This window comes from Rhipicephalus microplus, chromosome 8, assembly GCF_043290135.1.
Source record: "Rhipicephalus microplus isolate Deutch F79 chromosome 8, USDA_Rmic, whole genome shotgun sequence".
NCBI lineage: Eukaryota > Metazoa > Arthropoda > Arachnida > Ixodida > Ixodidae > Rhipicephalus > Rhipicephalus microplus.
The window spans coordinates 65,405,484-65,431,035 of NC_134707.1; the positions used below are offsets into that span (position 1 = coordinate 65,405,484).

Consider the following 25,552-nt stretch of genomic DNA (forward strand, 5'->3'; position numbering starts at 1 on the left):
AATAAAAGGTGGGCTCTGCGCTGCGATGTTGCATACGCGTCTTCCATAGGCTGTGCATAATCATGAGGAAAAACATATCAAAAGGCACTACATCACGTGGTTTCGGCAAAAGATAACGAATACTGTAAGAGTTATTATCAATTTTTTTTCTCAGAGTCCACTGAAGGACATCCCAGAGGAATATGGCATCTTTGCAACTAACAATAGAGTGTTCTATTGTCTCCGGCACATCACATAGGTCGCAGTCAACACAGGAAACAAAAATATCCTTTATTTTTAACCACGTCTTAACGGGCATCGGTTCACTAGGTAGTTTATAGACGAATGTTTTCAAATTCGAAGACACATACATTTTGCGCATTCAATTCATTACATCATGACCTGGCGTATCGGAGTACAATGAGCGGTACAATGGAGGTGGAAAAAGCAGAGAGAGTAAATTTTTGTAAAATACTTTGCGAGACATGATGTACAAGTATTCTATAGAAAAGCGAGCTTTAGAGAACCTCGCTTTAGGATAAACTTTCTGCATGAATTTCCCCAAACACGGGCGTTTGAAAAAGTTTGAAGCTATGACTAGGTCAGGGAAGCGATCCACAGGATTAACCTGCAAGAATGAGCAAATTACTGGATAGGAGTTGTCACGAAAAAAGCAAAAGCGGGAAACTGCCATAGATGTAAATGTTTTATTCTTAACCCACTGGCACTAACTGGTCGGAAAATGTTGTCACGGTGCATGGGCTCAAATGTAAAAGACTATATGAAAATTGTGAAAATTTGATAAAATTGTTGTACGTAAAATATTGCACAATGAATAGGTTGCAATACGTAGTAGAGATTTGTTGCGAAAAAAGTATTACAAGCTTCAGCTCTCCCAAATATTGATCGGCGATGGGGACCAAATGTCTGGGCTTGTCGTTCAAGCTTAGGAACGCGGTCCTTCCAGTAATGCGCACTGAATCAATACGCATCTTACAGTACACTGAGGTATGTTGGTGGACTTCTTGTTCAAACAATTCAAGCATATAGACTAGGTGTACTACCTTACGAGCCAAACTATAGTCCTAAACTCTTCGAGGCGTTTAAACGAGCTCTGGTGCCAAATTCGTCTATTACTGATAACACATTTTCTGTGCTTGGTTTATCTGTGCAGTAAACTGCTACATCGTCTGCATGACATAATAATTTCGTTTCGCTTCCCAATATATTGAATCCGCGAATACTACATGATCGTAATATACTTAAGCATAGCGGCTCTGGATAAAGGACAAACAGGAGTGATGACATGGGGCAGCCCTGCTTTACAGAGGAACAAATCAAAACTGGTTTCGACAGCTGACCATTAACACCAACAAGGGTCGAAGATTCATTAGAGCATAGTTTGACGCCTTTAAGCATAGTTCAACATTTATCATAGCTTGACGCCTTTTAACTAGATTGAATGCTTGTGCAAGGTCTACCTGTAACTTTGCAAGGTGCTTTTGTTGTCCATAACAGCACTGAAGGACAGTACAAGTTACATGTATATTGTTTTGTGTAGATCGGCCCTTAATTCTCGTGTTTGGTTTGACCGAATAAGAATTGACATCACAAATCGCAATCTATTCGATAATACTCTGGAGAGACTTTTGTAGTCAACGTTTGACAGTGCTATTGGTGGGTAACCCTTAAAAGAGCTAACTTTTTCCTTGTCCGATTTTTCGGTATCAAAACTGTGTGGCTCTCGCAAAAGGATCTCGGGACTATCTCCATGTCATAACTTATTTTAAAGATATCCAGCAATATAGAAGAGGGAGCATTTTCAACAGTTTTGTATATTTAAGCAGAAATGCCGTCAGGGCCAGGTGACTGCGTTGAAGGCAAGCTGTCAATTGCGTGCTCAAATTCCTGTATCGTAATAGGACAACTATTGGCTGCTCAGTGATCGTCTTTGAATGTGCTCAAAAGAGAAACAAATTGCGTAGTGAGGTTGACATTAGGGTTAGAGAGAGCACTAAATGAACTTTCATAGTACTTTTGGAATGTCGACGCTATGTCTCCTTCGTATGTTACATGAAAATCATTAGATGAAATGGCTGGCATTACTTTAGAAATTGCATGGCTTTTTCCATCGAGTAAAGCTTGACGCTTTGGCTGTTCTGAGTTTAAGGTACGTCTATTTCGAGATCTAATACGGGCTTCTACGTAACGAGCGGCATCATCTTTGAAGTTGACATTTATTATCTTCTATATTCTTTAAGTACGATCCCGGTGTCTCGCATTCCATCTCACAAAGGTTGCACAAGCTTTTAAGCACCGAAACTTGCAACACATGCGTTTCAAATGCAAAGTGGGCTGTTGGCTGTTTCTGAGAAAAAGCCTGTCATTTTTGGCATTAAGTACTTGTAATAATAACGAGGGTCGAAACATATGTTGTGATTTTGTGTTGCAAGGAACGCCGTGGAGAATTATCAACCTAAATGCGTTTAATAAGATTTCGAAGCGTCTTCACTTATTTGAAAATATGTCCAGGCTCATTGACTGCGACCGTGTCACTGTGCTAGTGGGTGACTTCAATTGTGTATGTTACCTTAACGTCCGTAGCAATCGTAATGGTCAGCGAGACAAAAGTGGCGAGCTTTTATCCGGGATTGGAGACAATGCAGGGCTCACTGACATTAATGTGTCGGGCCAAATGACTGCATATACAAGGTTCAGGGAAGTTCTTATGCTCGCCTTGACCAGATTTACGTGTCTTCATCACTCCTTTCCCGCCATATGTCCTGTACCATGGCACCAGTGTCCTTCTCAGGTCACTGTATTGTTTTTGCACAGAGTGACGCAAATTGTAGAAGCCGATTCCTATCATAGTGGGCCCTTTGGAAGTTAAACACAGAGCTTCTCTGTGATAAGGAATCGTTTGCGGACAACATTAATGTAGTATTTCTCAAGAGTTCTTCATATACATGCTGCTTGGGAGCTATTTAAACAAGAAGCTCGTGTTATGGCTACCGAGATTGCAGCTACTTTTTCTTTTGGAAGAGCTAGACCGGTGCTTGTGACTTGTTGTCAAACTTCCCTTAGGCATGCTTGTTGTCGGGAAAGCAATCGCGTTATTACGAGTTATAAACCTTTATAAACCGTTTTAAAACAGCGAAAGAACATAACATCGTCGCACAATGTGATTAGCGTAACGAGTTGGCCGTCCAATGTTTCCACCCATCACAAAAGCTTGTTCTTGTTCCCCTATAAACTGCGGCTCATACCCACTTCAGTCCTCATTCTTCATTGTCGTCTGCCACTGCATGAACAATAGGCACAAAATTTTTTGGAAGTGTTTACAGATGCCACGCTTCTCAGAAGAATGACAAAAAACAGCATAGTGAATGCCAGCCTGCTACCCAAATAAATTTGCTATTAATGACCTAGTAGGCATCAAGCAAGTGTGCTTGCAGAAGTTACTCATTGAGTGTGTAGAAAAGGCTTTGAATAACCACTATTCTTGCTTTCGCTGTGTCTGTGCTGTGCCTTCCACAAAGGACTGGCGTTTTTTTTTTTTTGAGAAAGGACATATTGGAGTTAAAAATATGAAAACAAACATGATTTGACAAGTTTTATGTGCATGCAACGCTTAAGATAGAGGGCACGCAGCGCACTTTGGCGCAAAGTTTGAATCGCTTGAAGTGGCCTCTCAACATTGGGCTTCCACAGGTCTTTTCCGAAGAATGCACTAGATTTTTCGCTATGCGAAATGCAAATTCGGCTTTTTCGATGGTTTACCCAACCATACCTTCTTAAGCTTGCGATGGCCAGTGTCATATACTAACGCATTTGTGCGTAACTCCGGCTGCTTTCTGCATCATTTTGTGTTAGAAACCCTATGATCTTTACACAAAGCCCTCAGAGGATGTATAAGTGCACAAGCACTTGAAGAACGACTATTTGGAACAGGTGGTTAATGTGTGCATATGTAAAGGCTTTGCAGCACATGTGTGGGAGTGCTGAGAAAAGACGTAAGAACAAAAAGCAAAGAGGGACGATGAGAGCACTCATTGCTATTTGCTCTATAGCCATTATCAATCAAAGTATTTTTGGCGATAGTTCTGTGATTGCACTTCTCAGGCTTAGATTTATTGGCAAAAATTTTCCACGCCAATTGTTTGTGATTATACATAAGTGCGTCCTTTTGAAAGAATATTTAGCTGTGTTTGCAGTGATATTATATATACATATATATATCATTGTTAAATTATTTCCACATTGCCTAGCTAGAGTGTAACTTATTGATTGAAAGCACCAGCGATGGACTCACAGACATGTCTTGCATCTTTAATTTTGTCACTTCAGTATCAACATGTATGCTGCGACATGTCCTTCGAGAGTTCTTTCTTTCAAAATGGCGGTGAAACAGATCCATCTTTGATGAAAAAAGTTGATATGTAAGGACACGTTGACAAAATTTAAGCGCAATAACTATGAAATGCCTCTGCACTGTAATATACACTTTAGCCCTGTGACTCAACCTCTCTATATCTCTAAGAATAGTGCTTCACCAGTAATTGATCGATGTTATGGTGTTCGCAAGGTAGCTCATTGTTAATTCTCGAGAGCAATACGTATAAATAGCTAAGCTTCTAATCGCCTATTAATTTAATTACCGACGAATTCGGGAAGACAGAAAAACAGACAGTATGAAGCTTGTTCTACTCTTTGCAGCGCTTGTCGTGGCTCTTAGCGAGATTAGGGCTGACAAGCCAGCCTGGGCTGATGAAGCGGCAAATGGAGCACACCAAGATGCCTGGAGGGTAAATGCATTTCAAACTTTTGCAATATCTACGCATCAAACACTTTCGTTTCGAGTGGCGTGTTCCGACGAGAGTATTGTAAGATATTTAGCTGAACCTTCACTCATGCTAACACTCACAGAAGCACTCACACATCCACCCGATTAACACAAATGACACTCAGCGCTCAGTGTCGCGTGTGTTACTCGGGTGGATGTGTTAGTGTGTGCGAGAGTGAAAGTTGTACTCATTATCTGACAATATGACAAATAACGAACTAGCCCAACAAAAAGTTTTATTGTGCTCATGCGCGTATATTGTGAAAAACAAGCTTCAGCTGTTCTTAGTTCTTACAATCAATTCTGGATATTCTGCCTAAAAGCACTGTCTACCACTCGGAAGCATTTTTGTGATTGTATCGCAAAAGAGAAGATCGTTCATCACATCGGTCGTAACGAGCACGCTTTTGTCCCATAAAATGAATTAAATTTTAACTTGTCGTTGAAAGTCGACAAAAAAATTACCGCTAGTGTCACCCAACAGCTATATGTGGTCAGTCTGCTTGTATGAGAAGGCATTCTCGCAGGTAGACGTAGTTTGTTATAAAGCACACATGTATAACTTGAAATGATACTTTATGCAGTCGCGGTAGTTTAAGGTAGCACCACTCTAAATTTTGCTGCTTTTTTTCTTTCTCACGTGTTCAAACGGCCTGCCGGTGCGCTGTCGTATGTGTGTTCGCTCGCCAACATTCCTGCCTGCAAGCGGCGGAGAAACGCGAGTGCGGCGTCACCCACCAGTCATGAGAACGGGAAGAAAGTCTGTGCTTGCCTTTAACTACCACTAAAGTATTTATTTTATTATTAAACGAAATTTCATCAAGATCAAGAAACCACACGTGGTGTCAGTTTCCGACTTTCATTGGCAGTACAATCGTCATTGCTTTCACAAACCACCGATTGAAGGAGAAGCAGTTGGAAGAATTCCGTTATAAATTTCTGTAGATATTTTCCAGAGAAACCACTGCAACGTTAGACTGTTCAGATGGTACGCTTTTTATTGGTACACTCCACAGAAAAGCAATGAAGTACTGTAGACAGTTCCTTTAAGGGCAAATAATAACGCCATCTATAGTAGTTTAGTGCTTCCTACGTAGACCATCAAACAGCGCTCTATGCACGTCATCATTATGTTGGTTTGGAAGTGCAAGCAGTGTTGCTGGCATGGAGAGCATGAAGATGATAGGTAGGGTTTAACGTCCCAAAACAATCATATGATTATGAGAGACGGCGTAGTGTAAGGCTCCGGAAATTTCGACCGCAAAGGGTTCTTTAACGTGCACCCAAATATCAGCACACAGGCCTACAGAATTTTTTCCTGCATGGAAAATGGAGCCACCACAACCGGGCTTCAATCCCATGACCTGCGGGTGAGCCGCCGAGTACCTTAGCCACTAGACCGACGCGGCGGGGCTCGATGTGCAGATTAGACAAGGTGTTAATACTGAATCTGAATATTTCCACGACATACGAACAGCACAGAATGGGCCAACAGTTAGAACATAAGTGGCATACATCTTTATTTTAGAAGAATCAATAGTAGTGTTATGAATCAGCAGAAACACATATCATGCACCCCGATTTCTTGTCTTCTTGTGTTATGCACCCCGGTGCCTTGCAAGAAAACAGGTGATTATTTTCTCACTCATTTCAAAATGACCATAGATGGACTTTTATACACGTGTGCTCACTGCAAATGCAGAGAAAAACCATTTGAAATGCAGAGTTCTCTTCATAGAAATATTGCAATATTCTAAACAAGCAATCAGTGGCAACAATAAGCATAAAAACAGTTATTTGAAGCCGTAAATTCAAGCTGAATGTTAGGGTAGTCCTAAAGACAATAACCACAGTTCATCTAGGAGTCATGAAAAGTGCAAAAAAGAAAGCAGTCTAGCTTCATTTGTCGACAATCTCTTTTTCTCAAGTTTTATTTATTCATTACTTCAAAAAAAAAAATACGAGACCTTATGACGAGGGTACTACTTTTGGGAGTGGATCGACGTAGGCCTCACTCGCCGGTCCTACATCTGAGAAGACTAAAATCAGCGCAGTAGGACAAGGCATACAAAGTTTTTTTAAGCAGAAACGAGAAAAGCTGAAAATAAAAGGAAGTTCATGCATGAAAACGCGTTCTGCGTCAGCTTCGACAAATGGCAGTGCCTGCCCCGGGATATTTCCGTGTTCATCAGCATGCACACGACTTCAACACGATGTGCTCTTATCATCGTGAACGTAGGTCTGCCTCGATGTGCACAAGACTGCAGGAGGACAAGCGCGCGCATTGAAGTGCATGCCAAATTGATAGCAGCGGTCCGCACTGATGACTTATTTCTAGTTTTTGCCCATACTGAATACGGCTATAGAACGTGCCAATGTAGCAGTTGAAATTATAAAAAAACAGCCATCAAGTCTCAATCGAATTTCCGTCACCAGGATTGAACGTAAAATAGCATATTAGACCTAATGTTGTGGACGAGAAGAAACCTATATTGAGGCTTTAATAAAATATTTCAGTTGCATCATTAGGCTGAAACAAGTTGGCACATCACTCTTTTTATCTGGATCGTATTCACTGATGCACTTATCACGTAGAAGATTGAAAAATATGCTGAATATTCATCAAAGTTAATTACGATATGAAAACGCAACAGTCATTATTGAAAAACCTAACAGTTGGTCAGTGTGACGGAAAACATTGGTCTCTAAAATGCAACACGAAAAACTCCAAGGACTCCTCTATTGTTACGCTGATTAGACGCGCAAAATATTGTCACACGCACAACGGCCTCCGAAATGAGCTGTACAAGTCGCGTTAAACCAATGCAGGGGCTATGGCACCTACATAACTTCACAATTAGGTGCAACCGTACATGAAAAATAAATGAAGAAAGGCGAGCTCGCAGGGTTGCTTATTTATCATCCTGAGGCTACTCAAAGGCTACTCGAAAGCAACAGCAGTCTTCTTTGTCTTATATTAAACGTATCAGGGATCAGTGTACTTCAACAAAGTACACTTGCACATTCGGAAATGAAAAATACAAAACACACTGTCCTGATTCTCCTAAATAATATTTGGAATGCAAAGGGTTGCAGAAAAATAATGCTAACTTGGCATATTAGATCTGCTCTATTATTATCTGCTCTATGAGTAGTTAAACTAAAAAAACGAGAGGCCGCCAAATCACGTGTTCATTACTGCTTTTCCTAAATTTGTTTGAGGTTTCACAGTTTATACGTCGATAAAAAGAATTGCTAAGGCTTTCGCCAATAAAAAACTAACCTCTGGACAGCGCGGAACGTGTATAGTGTGCATGGTTTTCCTCGGAATGGCGATTAGGTCTGGCTGTAATTTTATAGCTAAAGAAGACTCCGTGAGACCACACAAGTACGTAATGTTTATTCACACAAGTAAGAATGCCGTTTATTCGATGATATGAGACAAACGAGGCTGCGACAGATGCCGCTGTGAATATGCGAGAACCAGCTGAAGCTTTAATTTTCCCTTCTTATCTCAACATAGACATTTAGCAGGAGAAGGAGAATCATGACGTTACAAAGGGTACTCTTTACAAAAAAAAAGTAACGTGTGGAGTATCGTTTCTGTTTACATACAGGACACTAATTTGTTTCATAAAGGCCAAAGACGAAATCATAGTTTCTATGCTTCAGAACGACGATACAGTAGTTTGTATGTTCTGTGACCAAGTGGCAATCCACTTAAAAGAGGAAAAAACGTAGTGATAGGACCAACTTTAAACGGCAGTTGTAATAATGGCATAAAAAGGGCTGACCTTTCTTACAATGCGGCAAATAGAGGTATTTTGTTGCAGTGACAAAGTGGTACAGGCCCACACGGGCTCTGCAACGGCACTGTATGATTCAGCAGACCCTCTACGTGTTGATATTTTTCCTTGAGTCGCATAATAGCAAGACACCCCTTTGGCGTTGTTACATCTAACAGCAGTGTCAACAGATCTCTAGCGCCCGTTGTACTTTCTAATACAATCTTTCCATACCGACATTATGACAAAGCTTGAAAAACAATACAAGTATGACCCAATAAATTGAAATGGTGTTCAATTATTCCTGACGTTACGCCTTGCAAAAAGCGCCGGTCCTTCAATAAGTTGCATGGGCCTAAGTAACTTGGTTTCCGTTTGACAAGGACCTAGCGCACTATTCATTCCTGCGTCTCAACAGCTTCGCTGTTTCGAGGGCCCATCATACAATCAAAGGTACAGCGTCATATATTCTGCAGAAACTTGTGAAACTTTGTAAACATTGCACGTGTTGATTTCCATTGTAAACATTTAAATGCAAAAAATCTCCATAAAATCTAAAGAATACTTCTTTCGTTGTACTTAGTGAGATAACAAAACAATCCTACCCCCCCCCCCCCTCCCAAACCACCCTCCAAAGGCCTTCTGCCTGTGACAGGTTTTTTCACTGCACCCATGATTTGAGACATTAAATCGTTGTGCGCATCATCCTATTGCGCCTCACATAAGGCGTCAAAAGATGCTCACATATGACTTCATGTTAAGTCATACTGTCATCATTTGTATGCATCAAATTTCACTTCTGTGTGACATTTGATGACTTCAATGCGTGATGGTAATGTTGTGTAGTACAGTCACTGCAGCCGGCATCACCACAGATATTTACCATGTATTAGACTTCCACGGCTTTTATCAAACGAATAATTGTGCCCAAAAGAAGATCCTAGAGAGAAGAACGAGTACGCGAAATGATGCAGTGTACTTACTCGTCAGTTATTCCCCAAGTTCTGTGCCATCTCGGGTGTTTTGCAAGCCCTACATGTTAACGATGGTGCAGAATTACACAACCACCTAACCACGATGTATCAAGCATTGGGTAGAGTCAGAGTTTTCATACTACCCTGTATCTTGTACAGTGTGCCATCATATGTTCGTTTTTTGTGTATATTGCCACGTTTGTTAATTTGACGTATGTGTATCTTATTTGGCCAGACTGTTTGCAACGCTTGACGCCGACCACGCGCTGCAATATTTCAGAAGCTTCCGGATTGCTTAAGATTACTCCGTTGAGATATCACGCAAAAAACGAATGGTTTCCTGCATGGGGTATCGAAGTGAGTTTCCCGGAGCCTTGGTGTTCCGCGGGCTTTTACATGGAGTCCTGTGAGCTACTGATACATTTATCTTGGTTCTGCAATCGATAGGTCACTTAGATGGAGAATGCGAGGTGCGATTGACCTAAGAAACTTTTAATATCGACGCGTGTTTGTCAGCAAGCACAACTTATGGCATGACAGAATAGCTTGAGCTGCGCAAAAAATCAAACGAGAAACGTGTACTACTAATGCATGTTTGTCAGTAAACGCAACTTAGGGCATGTCATAAAAGCTTGAGCAGCGCAACAAACCACACGAGAAACTTGTAGCCAGCCAGAAAAAAAAGGCCGTTTGGTTAATTCATGCCATTCGAATCTCGGAGCTATTATATCACCTCCATTGCTATTTCCATTGTTTGAAGATAGGTGGTAGAAATAATGTAGTAGATGTGCTAGTGCCATTTACAACAGCGTGATCTTGTGAGTAGGCATTCTCAACACTAGCCTGTCCGAAAAATAAGCAAACGAATTGGATGATTCCCACAACCAACATGCGACTGGCCCTGAGGGTAACAGATTCACACCAATTTCTCGATGCAAGGAAAGTGAGTTCATTTGCATGTCAATGAATAAATTTTGCCAAGTGTGCTTGCTTTTGAATTCACCGATCAAAAATCTAGTGTCAGCTTAATGAAAAGCGCTCGCACGAAAAAGGATGGGGAGGACGTTTTTGTTTTGCAAAAGTCCCTTCGATCTTTGCGATGCAATGTTTCATAGCCCACGAAGAACTGGTCCGCTTGACCATTTGTCAGACTATCAAAGGCCGATGATGTGCTCGCCTATATCAGCTTATTTTATAAAGAAGCATACCTTCCTAAATGTGGCCACTCGAGCCTTTTTGCGGCCGAGCAAGGGAGAGTCGGACCAACTGCTAGATGGCGTACCCATGCTTGCATCGTTAGTCTATACACATGTAAATAGCCGCCTTACGAGTATCTCGAAGACCAAGGTTTGGTATCAAATAAAAAAAAACTCATTTGTGCTATTCTCCATATCAGCTCTAGATCATGCGCCGCTGAAGACGTTTAATGCGTTACCTCAAATATCAGTAAAGCCTGACAAAAAAGGGTTGTCTCTGTGCACTTGTTTTGCACAAAGCGTATACATTCTTTGGATTTAGATTTACTCTACATGTATTTCCTGTGAGTAAGCATGGGTGTGTGGTCTCGTGGTAAAATATATTACAAAACACAACAATCATGACCAAGAATTTATGACAGCCGTCAAGCACTGTTAAAGCACATCACGTCCTGAAATTCCTTCATGATCAGTAGGGCTTCCATCCTCTCTAACCATAAGTGAACACATTAGTTTGTTTTTACTACCTCGAGAAGCCTTCAGATTTTTCTTCAAAATACTCTTTTGCTGGTCTCCTCTCAGGCTCACAATAAATGCAGCAATTGTAGAGCGCCATAAACTGTGCAACGCAGGCGTCATGCTTAAATAAAAAGTTAATTCATCATCAGTCTCTATTTCAAATACCTGATTTCATAAGGATCTAATGTCGCAAAAGTATACTCCTTCCTGACAGTTCAGGAGAATGTGGTCAATAGTTTCCTGTTTGTTACAAATTGAACAGTGAGGTCTCCATGGCATATAAAATATATTGATCTAGCCCCCAGTGTGTGAAGTTCAACCGGAAATAAACGGAAAAGAAGGGTGTGTGGTCTGGTGGTAAAGACACTTGCTTTCGAAACATGAGGTTACGGGTTAATTTCCAGGATTGAATTTTTTTGTTTTTATTCATGCTGAACACATTATCGGCTTTGACCAACCACTCGTGGCGATGAAAGCAGCGCAATAGTTCGGCCGCAGGGCCCTACAGGACTGTCCGCTCTTCACGTAAGTGTGTTTTCCTATGCTTACAGCACGTAGTGCTGTAGATTGAGTTTAATTTCTCTGACACAGTATCAACCAAATAGAGAGTTTCATCATGAAAATGCTGACTGCTGCCTCCGTAAATACCATGACCACGTGTAAATATGACAGATATCAAGCCATGACAGTGACGTTGACGTATTCTCTCTTTGGTTGCGCATTTCGCGCTGTTGAACAAGTAACATGCATTCCCATCATCGTGGCATGTTTGCCATCCTAGTTGTGTACACGCACCCATCTTTAGAGGCTACCGTGAAATGGTTGTAATAAAAAAGACCAATTTAGCTACTGTTGAAGTAGACTTCTGCCTCAATGGAAATCCGCCTATAACTCCTTTCAGAGCTTGAAAAGTGCCACAAGAGCAATTTACCATATGGTAAAGGCTACCACCACGATGGACCCACTTTGGGGCGATGAATTTAGTTGCTTCAGTGTTTTGATGGACTACCCGAACGAAGATGAGAAGAGTGTTCAAGCGTACATTCTATTTTTGAATAATAATGACACAACGTAGTAAGTACCTAGCATTTTCTCAGTGGTATAGCAAAAGTAACATTTTTTTGTCGCTGCAGCATTTAACAAAACATAAAATTCAAGCCGAATAGAATCCAGAAAAAAACGCCAGGCCTGCGTGGTAGGCGCAGCACAATCACAGCGAAAGCTAGAAGAGCAGCCTTTCAGAGCCTTTCCAAAATACTCATTGTCTAACTACTGCAAGAACACTTGCTTGGTACCAACTAGGGCATTATTAATAAACTTTGGGTAGTAGGCCAGCATTCGCTGTGCTATTTTTTGTCATTATTCTGACAAGCGCAGTATCCAGTAAACACTTGCTAGGAATTTCGTGCCCGCGTTTCACGCAGTGGCTGATGACAATGAGGAGGTATGGCTGAAGTGGGTATGTGCCAGAGTTAATAGTAAAACAAGAACGAGCTTTTGTAATGGGCTGGAGCGTTGGACGGCCCACTCGTGACGTTATTCGCATTGTGCGACGACTGCTTGTTCTTTCGCTGTTTTAAAGCGCTTTATAAGTCGTATTAACCCAATTGCTTTCCGGTCATTAAGCCTGAACTGCCTAAAGTAAATTTGCCAACAAGTCACAAGCACCGGCGTAGCTAAGTGGTAGAATACGGGGTTGGCACTGAGTGGACTTGTGTTTGAGCCCCGCTGTGTCATTAGAGCTAGGTTTTTTTTAAAGACGATATTCTTTCTTTGAAACCATCAACGCAAAATTTTTCTGTCTGTACGTTTGTCTGTTTGTTCGCCCTTAACGTACCCTAAACGGCTCCAAAGTGGCCAAGCGATCTTTAAACGGCCCACCCTATCCGCAGCGCCCACCAATATTGCCCAAGATTCAGCGTTTCCACGTCTGCGATTGTCAATTAAAGAGCCATTATTGCGCATATCTGAGGCACCATAACAACACGTCTATACTATGTATGTGTGTCCCTTACCATAAAAGGCATACATAGGTAATTATAAGGACCATAGCATTTATCATGTTGCGCTGACCAGGCAACGCTTGCACGAAAAGGCAAGTATTTCCAACGCTTCGCGCAGACGACACGCTCGTGGCACCAACCTGTCGCCTTGCGTTCTACACCTTATCACGTTCGAGACGGGCGCGCGGGGCGTGCGCGATTCGTTTTCCAAGATAAGTGCCAGATAGCGCTCATGTCTCACGTGTGACGTGACTTGATTGACTAGTTCGCCTATGCTGCACGCTCGAGGCACTCTATTTTTCTTAATTTCGCACGATGTGGTTACGGACACCGGCGGCGGTGGTGGACAACTGCGCGTCACCCAAGTTGTGATCTCATAACAGCTTTTGCAGCAATGAAAGACATTTTCTATGCCCCACTAGACAGTATAATTTCGACAAATGTACTCATATCTAAAAAAAAAAGCAGAAGCGGCAGTAGCCTTAGCCAAGGAAATGCGCAATATATTATGGCTTCCATACCATTTACCAGTTTACTGTAGAATTTACGTAAGTTCAACATCCTACATTATAACTACATACGTTGCATGCACAAATGCATTTGGTGATTGTGCTGCGATTGCAAGAGCAAAACAGTACCTATAGTTGTCAACGTTTTTCTAGCACATTATTCATAGCTTGCTTTGCAAATCTCAATAACTAGAAGAACCATCGCATTCACATTTACTGGTTAGGTTTGCGGAAAATATGTTCGCATGAATTAGAAAAAGTGAGTTATGTTGACCTACTCGGAAGCGGCTAGGTAGCCATCGATTAGTTCACAAATAGTGCCGGCGTTCTGCATAGCCAGGTGGGCTATAAACATGAGGTAGGAGGCAGGCGTTGCATAAGAGTACGTTTCCGGCAACGCATCCACTCATGTATTACGCACATTCCATTCCTGCGCATATATATTTGTGCTTTTTGTCTACATTGGTCTATGTAAGTGCGTACAAAATTTTGGTTAATGTCTCGACAATCAGCGGAAAAACTTTGAATCCACCCACTGTGTTTCCCATAGCGTGCTCCTCTATTATTTTCATGAACGTTAAATGAAGATAAAAAAACTATATTTTATATGTTCGAGAAGGAGCACCAAAAAGGCTCTCTTTGCTTTTTAGGCTGTAGACTGCGAAAAAACTCACAACATATGCAAGGAGTGCATGATGATGAGTGGGGTGAAGCAACTGTCAGTCCGTCCATGCATCAGTCTGTGCAACCGTGTGTTCGTTCGTGCGTTCGTCCGTCTGTGCATCTGTCCGTCCATCTGTCCGTGCGTCCCTCCATTCAGACATCTGTCCGTCCTTCCATGCGTCCGTTCGTACGTGCATCGGTCCATCTGTGCGTCCGTCCATCAGTGCATCCGTCTGTGCGTCCGTTCATTCGTTCGTACGTCCGTACGTGCATCTGTGTTTGTTCTGCCGCCCGTTAGTCTGTGTATCCTTGCGTTCGTCTAGTCTGCACTCCTAGTATTGTCATCTCGCATCTTTTCGTCATACATTCATCACATAAAAATACTGCCATACAGCGGAAATTCCAAGGACTAACCGAGAGGTGGCATGGCCGGACTAGAGTACGGTCCCTAGATGAAACAAGTTTCCAAGGTAGCGTCACTAAATTTTCTCGAGCCGTCCTCCTCACTCTCTCAATTACCCCTGTTTATCTCTGCCATTGGCATCTGTAATTGGTGCATTCATTGCATGTGACATTGCAAATGGCTGTTGGTGTTATTTATTATTATGCAAAAGGTTCAAAACAAGGATGCATGCGCATATGGCTCCCGCTGAATTCTCGCCTACGCGACGAAAGAGTAGGAACAACCCATCGCTGATTGCCGGGGACATAACGCACACCACAAGGCTTGGGGATAAAAGCAAGCTTCAATTAAGGGCAGGAAATTGTGAGACGACATGCAAAGTCATAATCTGGATCTAATAACTGACCCGTTGCAGCCAAGGAGGAAGGGAAATAGCGTCACGGTTGTAACCACACCCGACTATACTCTGACAGGGACCGGCACTAGTGCCACGTGGTGCAACACAAACGAGGACTTGGGGAGTGATCACATGATCATAGCAGTGGTTGTAGAGGGAGGCCCGACAAAAGCTCGCAAACGGAGGGTAGAGGCCGTAAATGGGGACTTAAATTGGGAAATCTTAGCCAGGACATAAACTGATGAGGAGGAGCGCTTCAGTGTGCGCCAAGTTGACCAAGATTGTTTCGCAGTGCTCGCTCATCAACATCTGCGTTTTGCAACAATGCGGCGTTGCCGTAAAACAACAGAAAACGGTTTTGCTCTCTTCACCTTACCTCATGTTTTCCGAGATGAAGCACACCATGAAGTGTGGCTATAAAACATTTCACGCGAATGCTTTCGTGCAACTCCGAAGCGAGTTTATTTGGCAGTTTTTATTGAAACGCCAGGGGCGCGTCGAATGCACCTCTAGTACATGCCAGTTGATAAAAACACTTGTTTGCACGTATACAGAGCAGCTGGAGGTTGTAATCAACGCACCTCCAGAAACATTTCACGCTTGACCAGTTCATGCTTGAGCCGAAACTCGCTGCTTCGAGACACCTCATCAGTAGAACGCTCATTTTTCAGGAAGTTCCTAGCACCCCATCACAATCACCTGACATCACGATCATCCAAATGGGCACATTAAAAAAATGGCAGCCTATCCACGAAGTGAATGATGGAGAGTGGGGCGAAGCATTCGTCCGTCCATGTGTCTGTCTGTGTGACCATCCATGCGTCTGTTCGTGCGCCCGTCCCTGCGTTCGTTTATGCATCCGCCCCTGCGTCCGTTCATGCGTCCATCCGTGCACCTGTCTGTGTGTCCGTTCGTCCATCTATTCAACACTCCAAGTCCCACCATCTGGCATCTTTTTATCATATATTCCCCATATAGAAGCACCACCATTCAGTGGACATTCCAAGGACCAAACGAGAGGTGGCACACGCACACTTTCTTACGGCTTGCGCTTCGAGTCTGCTTCCCACCTTTAACCACCTCGAGTTCATGGTATATACTAGTTCACTGTATTCATGGCGCTGTGGCCCAACGCTCACTAAACGTTTCTAAAACCAAGGAGGTTACGCCCAACGAGTATAACGTAGCAACTATTTCTTGTCAGATAGGGCTCAATGTACATGCCAATGGCTGCTAATGTGAAATGAGAGACAGGAGGATTCAGCTTTTAATTTCTTACGGCTTGCGCTTCGTATCTGCTTCCCCCCTTTAACCACCTCGAATTCATTCATGGTATATACTAGTTCATTGTATAAATGGCCCTGCGGCTCAGCGCTCGCTAAACCTTTCTAAAACTAAGGAGGTTACACCCAGCGAGTATAATGTAGCAACCCTTTCTTGTCCGATAGTGCTCAATGTACATGCCAATGGCTTCTAATGGGGATCGCAGCGGGCGCGTTGACTATAAGCCGAATGCTCCTGTCTCTCATTACCCATTAGCAGCCATTGGCATGTACATTGAGCACTATTTTTTATTGTTAAACAACGCACAGAAGAAATCTCTCACCGGCACCACTTTGGAGGTCAAATGTTATACCTATTTCGGGTATGTGTCACTGGTGGTTACGTACTACGAGAGACGCCCAAGCAACGCCATAAGGAGCTTCGCCCTAAAAACGTCATCGCAGTACTGCTTGTGAAGCGTTCGTACCAGTCTGGCCGTAGTTTCTTCTTACGTATGCACAAGGTGTCTGTAATCACTCGTCAAAACGTCATGCCCTGTGGTCACTGACAGCATCATGCAAGAAGCGCGTTCACTGTGTGACAGCACGAACAAAACACATTCGGAAAAGTTGCTGGACGAACTACGATATACGACTTGAGACGCCATGGCTAGTGGTGTAAAATGTAGAACTGCACAACATTGCCAGTTCAGTAACGCACATCCCGCTAGCTATTGTGTTGTACCGTTTATGTTCACAAAAGGAACCGTTTATTTGACGACTCATTTTATTTCATTTAGCTTCAATTACATCTACTTACCGTAGCAGCTGGATCCAAAAATTCGCTTTTTAATGAAAGTTTTGAACCTTCTTGGGGGCGCTCCTGGAACATAGGCGAGGAGGAAAGAAAAAGGTGTCGCTACCTTGGAAACTTGTTTCATCTAGGGACCTTAGACTAGGGAAGCGGCACGCGCGTGCGCTTTGTGTATACTTCCCACCTGCCACCACCGCTGGTTCAAGGCACGCTAAACCAAGCCTCGTTAAACCTTGCTAAAACCAAGCAGGTTACGCCCAGCGAGTTAGGGGCAACCTTTTATGGACAGATAGTGCTCAAAGTGCGTCCTTATGCTACTAGTTTTTTTAGTCAGCATCAATTTCAAGGCACATTTCATTGGACATAAAGTCACTCTGTAGGTTACTTCATCAGGAAAGACTAGATTTGTATTTATGATTAACGTGCACGGATTTCATTCTCAATTCAAAAGAGCACAAGCGTGCCGTTCCTCTAGTCTGGCCGTGGAGGTGGACGCCTACTACCACCACGACGACTACTACTACATACATCGCGGATGCGCTAGCCATGGCTCATGAGCTTCGCCCCTAAAAACAGGGCTGCTCGCTCAAGATCGCGCGAGACAGGGTAAGAGCAGAGCTGCTATTCAGCCGGCTAGTCCTGACTTTATTTGACTTTTGCCTATAACCCATCATCATGCACACATCAGCATGGGGCAATGTAGTGACTACTTCCCCCCAGTCATTTTAGAAGGGGCCAAACGCTGTCTCATACATTATATTAGTAAGTAAAGGGGCCGCGTCGATGGTTCTTCCCTACCATATATATATGTACAAATGTTGCACGCACAGAGATATGTTGAAGAGTTGCAGATGTTTATATAACCACTTGTCTGAACTTGAGCAACAATGCCAACAGGAACATGCGTATTACCAACACCAGAAGCTGATATGAAGAGCTGATGCTTGCGAGGACGCTAGCCCTGAACACTGCTACATAAATCAACTTCAGCGCGTGATAACTAACCACAATTGATGTTAACCAGACGTGACAGTGGTATCAAAAGAGTACATATGTAATATTTATAAAATGAGGTAGGGAGCACTGCAACCGATAATGACGTTTACCGAAGATTAGCTCCTATTTAAAAAGCAATTCCGAGACCTCGCGTAGCTCCGTGGTAAAATGCTTCCTAGCCACGCAGAATGCTTGGGTTCGATTCCAGCTGGGACCCTGGCATTTATTTCTGCATTCGTCGGGTCGACGCTACCAATGTGGGGTATTTCTCAACGCTGGTGCGTTAAAATGACTCATGTGTTTTCTTTAGTCATTCCTGGGTGGGTATTAAAGATCAATCCCCTGTGGCACATACCTGCATATCAGCGGCACATACCCACCCGTGAGTATGCGCCACTGTCTGGCGGCAAGTGTTCGATGACGTGCACGACGGGATTTTGACATTATTCATGTCTTGACCAGGGCGTAACATTTGTCAAATCATCTTACAATGGCATATTAATTTTGATTTAGGCAAGTTAAGGGGGTGACCACGAGAGCACCGAAACGTAAGCAGCTAGATAGATAGATACGCTTAAAGTCTACGAAGTTCGCTAAGAAATGCTTCACGTTTAAAAATAGAAGACTCCACGAGCGGCCTTCTGTGTGGTGGTTGCGTCTCTCAGGGCGCCATCCACTCAGTAGTGCTTGCTAATCAAGTCACACAAATAACGACTAGACCCTGTATATTTCGGCAGGGTACGCTGGTAGATCATGATAATAATTTCTTATCTACGAGCAATAAAAGAACTAAACCATCACAGCGATCGTTTAGAGAACAGTTTAAATGGGGTTTGTTGGAGTAAATGCGAAGGAATCAAACCACACACAAAACATACTCACGCACCGAGTGTGCAGTCCACGTGTGCACATCAGGTGACTCCCGTTTTCCCTGAGCGAATCATGGCACCGCGCAGCATTATTGAGTGCACGTCACGTGAACTACCTGTGTGAAGTAGCATAGCTTCAGTGTTACCAAGGTCCGCACCGTCAATTTCGAATACTAATATTGCGATTTCGGTGCGTAAGAGATTAGCAAAGAATATGAGCCAAAAACACAAATAAATGCTACTACTACTACTACTACTACTACTATTACTACTACTACTACTACTACTACTACTACTACTACTACTAGTAGTAGTAGTAATAATATTAACAATAATATTACCAGCCGCAGTAGTAGTTATTACTATCTTGCGTATTACATTACAAAACTCAAAACGGCGATATGAATATGAGGAACACCGTAGTGAGTGCGGTGGTACCAAATTTTTCAGCCTCTGGTGTCTAACGTGCACTGCATTAGGAGGGCACACATGCCTCTAGCAATCAGCGTGCATCAAAACGCTACCGCCATGGTCGGGATCCAATCAGCCATCTTTAAGACGGCAGCCCAGCGCCGCAACCACTGATACGCCGAAGTGGATTCTGCCATAAACAGGGACAACCTTCCTAATTTTTTTCGAAAAAGAAACTTCGAAGGTGAAATTAATTCAGTAAACTTACGCGCTTTTGTATTTCTTTTAACAACACCATAGAAGGGTATAAGAGCTTTCACCTCTGCCCTGAGTACATGCAAGAAGACCACTGGTGCCTAACGTCACTAAGTTTGTATAAGAAATTGTTTTGTGTTTTAATTTAAATACTATCTTCAGTCTCTTAAGAGAACAAATATTCTCGTGATTTTACAATGTGTGTGTGTGTGTGTGTGTGTGTGTGTGTGCGTGTGTGTGCGTGCGTGTGTGTGTGTGTGTGTAATACATAAATAAATTTTAACTCAACTTTCTCGTAAATTTCAGCCAATTCACTTCACAAAAAGTAACAGCTGTCAAAATGTACGGCTATGATAAGGAGAATGCCATGCATTACGAAGGGGAGGGTAAGTTTCAGTCAGTTGGCTGCCTCACTTTCAGACTTATTTGATGGCCCGTATATATACAGGTGTCGCCGTGAATTGCCAGCAATATCCGAGTAAGTGCACATTAGTTTGAGAGTAGGAAGTGGCATGGCGAGTACATGAGATAATGTGGCGCATGACCTGGTGCAGTTGCGAGAAAGCTAAACGTTCATAACGAACGTTAAGCCAATAGTGAAAATAAAAAAAAGATTGGAAGTAAAACAGGTTGATCCCTTCTTCATAGGCATCGAAATCGCACGAAAGAAAAATTCTTGGAGAAGCATTGGTGAATGTTCAATGTAAATTGGTATAAAGAAGCTTCCACCATGTGTATTGGTTTTTTGCAGTTATATCCCTGTTCGCTGCAAGTACGCCCACATTGGCGCTTTAGGGCCCATCTCCATCCCGACTAACGTTTATGATCCTTGTTTTAAAAAAAATCTGTAGTAGCTAGAGCTGTTAACGGTGCGAGCGTAACTGGATAAAGTGGTCTCGCAAGCAAGAGAGCATCACTGATTGCACGCAGAACTCAGATTATGGCCGCAGCCACTAGAAGAAAACGCAACGCGAGTCTACATCTGCTTTAGCCCGGCTGCGATTTTTCTAGAGGCACGCTTGAACAGGGAACGTACTGTAACGAGAGTCGCAGAATACGCGTGTCACGGTGCTATTTTTAATGTCGCCCATTGCTATCAGTGAGGCTGAGGCTTGGGTTAAGTCGCCACCTTGAAGTTGCTTAAGACCATAGGTCGGAAAAACTTGCGGAGCTTACTCTTACTCACTAATAAAATATATTTTGAGCTTTGGCCTCACTAGAACTAAGACTCAAGAAAATTTCATTGAGCCGGACTCACTCGGAATCAAACTTACCGAAAAATTACTCACCCGTACTCACCCCGACTCAGACTCTCATGGATCGATCTGAGTCTGACTGAGTTCGAGTGAGTCGACTCAGGAGTCTGTCAGCCTAGAATTAGGTTTTTAGACCATGGTGTCATTGTTATTTAAAACCTATATTTCACAAAATTAGGGCTTTTTTTGTCGTTTGACAGCACTTTCGAAAACGACTTCTGAGTGCTTCCAAAGCAGCAAGGTTACATTTCTTTGAATAGAAGACGGCATTAAATGTTAGAATGAAGAAATTCACTGGAAAAGTTTGAGGCTGGAGCTTAAGGCACCCCTCTACGTAAATAGCGCCTCTAATTAATAAACTTTGAAACGGTGTATGAACGACACTTCTTTAGAGTACCTGTGAGTGGTCATGAGTACAAAAGTGAATCCAGGTAAACCTGATAGTGCTGAAGATGACTAGATAGGAACTTAGGTCAACAAAAAAAGTAGAAGTCACTCAGACTCACCCAAGAAGTAGATTTTGCGCTTTGGGCCCACTAGAGCTCAGACTCATTCAATTTTTTCTAAGCCGAACTCATTCGAACTCACGCTCACGAAAATATTCTTCAGCAAGACTCACTAGAACTCAGACGCACGAAAATATTGCTTGATTGATATGTGGCGTTTAACGTCCCAAAACGACCATATCATTATCAGTGACGCTGCAGTGGAAGACTCTGGAAGTTATAGCCACCTGAAGTTCTTTAACGTGCACCGAAATCTGAGCACATGCGCCTACTGCGTTTTCGCCTCCATCGACAATGCAGCCGCCGCAGCCGGCATTCGATCCCGGGACCTGCGGGTCAGCATCCGAGTATTTTATCTTCTAGAACACCACGGCGGGGCAGGAAATTATTATTTATCCGGCCTCGCTGAGACTTAGACTCACGGCTCTAAACGAGTCTGAGTGAGTCCGAGTGAGTCGACTCATAAATAAGTTTGCCGACCTATGCTTAACACGTTGACAAAACTTTTCGTATTAGAAACCCACCAAAAGGGACAAACGCTTAGCAGAGACACCCTGTTGAATTTAATCGCGGAAACCAGGGTCATGATGCACTACTTCACTTTACCACTCTGTACACCAACTAGACCCCGCCGAAGAAAGGCACTGTTGTAGGAAAAATAAAAAGCAAGTTTGTAAAGCCTCCGAAGCGTGTGAGCGAGGTGCGATGGACAGCCTGCCCGATATTTATTGCCGCGGACTGAAAGCTCCTTGCTAGGACTCTTGTTGACGAAACTTTTTTTCTTTTCCACCAAACAATGTGTATTTTTTTCACGAGTCATTTCTGTGACGGAATTAAGTGAATAACGTCGCTATGGACAACGGCATAAAACTATCTTGTGTTGAATATGGAAAGATGCCACGCAAAATAGGAATTGGTTTCCTGAGAAACAATGAACGAGTACCTGCCTATGTTTTAGGTTTTTTGACGTCACCTATTTCGGAAATATGCAACGTCATGATGGTATACTATGATGATGTCATCGTTAATGAAGATTTATTGGATTACTTACACTGATGCCAACAATGTCATTTTTTTTTACCCTGATGTGGTGCGTGAGGTGGCTACCAAGTCTTCTGCGTGTGGCACATTTGTAAAGTAAACTTTTGTCTGCACTTGTTAGGTTTTTCTTGCCTCTTGCATAAATGAGACAACATGTTGCATTTTATTGCACGTTCGGGAGCTTCACGGCTGACCTCCTTGATTATTTCTATTGCACGGCAAGTGTTCACTGAGCACTTCTCATTATGTCAAGGAAAATATGATGGCTCTTACAAATTCGCGTGGCTGTAACGAAAAGACAGGTTCTCTGTTTCGAAGACGCATTGAACATGGTTGTGATCTATAGCAGCGTGCTGCGGTTGTTCGGTATTTTAGTCGTAGCTGTGACAGCAAGTCAGCTTGAGTTACCATCAATGCCAATTCAACCTGCGTTAAAGTAAGACCAACTTTACTGAACCTACCATAAATTCAAAGTTTTAGGACACTGCTGGCGAGAGTAGTGCGCGATGTCGCAAACACAAGAACAAACGTGAGTCTAAAAATTGGAACTACTTTGATTGATTGATTAATTGATGTGTGGGGTTTAACGTCCCAAAACCACGATATGGTTATGAAAGACGCCGTAGTGTAGGGTTCCGGAAATTTCGACCACCTGGGATTCTTCAACGTGCACCCAAATCTGAGCACTCGGGCCTACAACATTTCCGCCTCCATCGAAAATGCAGCCGCCGCAGCCGGGATTCGAACCCTTGACCTGCGGGTCAGCAGCCGAGTACCTTAACCACTAGACCACCACGGCGGGGCTTGGAACTACTTCGAGAAGAAGCAACACTTATAACACATATCGCTCAATCGTTCTGAATAGCTATTGAATTCTCGCTGTTTTGAAAATGATAACCTAAATTCAGCCTCCTCGTGATGCAGAGCGCTTTATATGCATGTTCGCAGATGGGCAGAACTTTACGGACGTTCTTGCATTCACTGGTGATTACTGTGCTGTCTTCTACACCCCTGCTGCAGAGGGAATCGAAGAAGGTATGTATTGAACATAAAGAATCAACAGTCGAATATATAACGAACTCGTACATTGAGCGCCATCTTGAAGCTATTCTCGTATTTACATCAATAATTTGATCCGAAGCTCCACACAAAGTTGGAATGTATAGCTACTCGGCCAAGCGACTTTTTACTTGCCCTGTGCATTCCCATGCAAAACTATTAGCATGTTTACAGAGGAGTAAAGTTTGGCTATTGAATAGGAAGCCTAACGGGGCGCAACTACATAAACATGTTGTAAACTTGTATGCAAAACTCCAGTCTTCCCCAATGTTTTCGTACATTGCCTCTTGCAAAAGGAAATAGCGAACAAAAAGCACACTATTGCGTTTAGAAAGCATGTATTTTAAAACAACAGACGAAATTTACTTCGAGCAATTAAACACTGAGCTTGAACTTTCTAACCACTTTTACGTTGCAAATATCAGGTGAGAGAAGCAGTCTGACATGCGAACTTTCAAGAATCATTTAGGTATCAGTATGCCTAAATCCGTAATCGCTACCACGTGTGTTTTTTTCACATCCTCTTGGTAAGCCTTTCAAAATCTACTCTGATAATGCTGACTTAACAGTTGCATTTTAATGTATATTTGAATTAGCATACAGGCTGTTCTATCGCATTTGATAAAACTGTTTAAGGCTAAATTTGCTTGGCCAACTCATACGAATGACGTAGTTTAACCACAATGGTACTGTTAAATTACTACTGTTAAGCGATCAGTTGAGAATTGACTAACAAACACAGATTAAAACTGATGTTAGGTTAAATATAAATCGAGGGAACGTCGTTAGGCTGACTACAAAACGCACAATGCAACCTTATAGGAACTTGTAGGTCTCAAAATTTCATTCCATTGCAGGTTACGAACTGTGGGCAACTGAATACCAAAATGTCTCAACCACTTGTTTAGAGAAGTTTGATGAATACTCCAAAGGTTTGGAGGTACGGGACACACACACAAGCGAGTGCAATCTCTGATGACATGGAAACATTTCCCTGCTAAAGTTGAAGATATTGTTACCACGAGATGAAACAACTGGGTCTAGCAAGGGGAAGTATTTTGTGTGCGTGTTTATTCTTTTCGATGCGTTAGGGCTCACTGCTGTGAGTTCGCTCGAGTGCTTAAAAATAAAGTATGAGATAATACAAACACAATGTGAACTTTAAATTACCAGAAATATTTTGCACCTATACGAAAACACACACATTGTTATTTTAGGCTTAATTTACTGGAAAAAGCGTAATTGCATCCAGTTGACATTTTAAGAGTGTAGAAAATTTCAGTACGTACAATATTAAGTGTTTCATTCACACTGCTATCACGCACGCTCAGGTACAGTACTATCCAGGAAAACTAGTTATTGCTTGTCAAGGAAAAACCTATCGACTAATTATGAAATCAGTTGTTATTCATAGGCTAGTTCAAATCTGTGTTAGTACCCTGTAACTATTTGACAAACAAAGAACTAGCTTTAGTAGGTTGTACTGCACCTGCGCATGGGTGGGCATTGGTTTTTTAACGGAGCAGTGGCAACAACTTGACGCATCTCGTGCTTTTTGCTTCAACGCGTACTTATTGATTGCCTAGTAGCCATTCGGTACTAATTTTGCAAGAAAAGGACGAATTAGTGTGTGTAATAGCGTATAGTATGACCAGTATGAAACCCAATTCAAAACAGGTGCAAAGCCCACCAATTTTCAGTGCTGCCAGCGCTGCCAAGTGGTCACCTCCCATGGTCCCACCCCATATGATCACGTGGTCACACGAAACGATTCACATTTTCTGTTGACATTTGGTCTGCTCGGCGCACACA

At 42.6% G+C, this 25,552-nt stretch overlaps 1 protein-coding gene across 1 annotated transcript; it reads left to right on the plus strand.

Moving 5' to 3' along the window:
• Positions 1-4,621: 4,621 nt before the first annotated feature.
• LOC119164539 (female-specific histamine-binding protein 2-like) lies at positions 4,622-24,893 on the plus strand. Its single transcript, XM_075872049.1, has 5 exons — positions 4,622-4,784; positions 12,198-12,370; positions 20,185-20,264; positions 23,630-23,716; positions 24,598-24,893. Exons 1-5 carry the CDS (start codon positions 4,671-4,673, stop codon positions 24,714-24,716), a joined length of 573 nt encoding a protein of 190 aa, XP_075728164.1. The 5' UTR covers positions 4,622-4,670; the 3' UTR covers positions 24,717-24,893.
• The last annotated feature ends 659 nt before the right edge of the window (positions 24,894-25,552 follow it).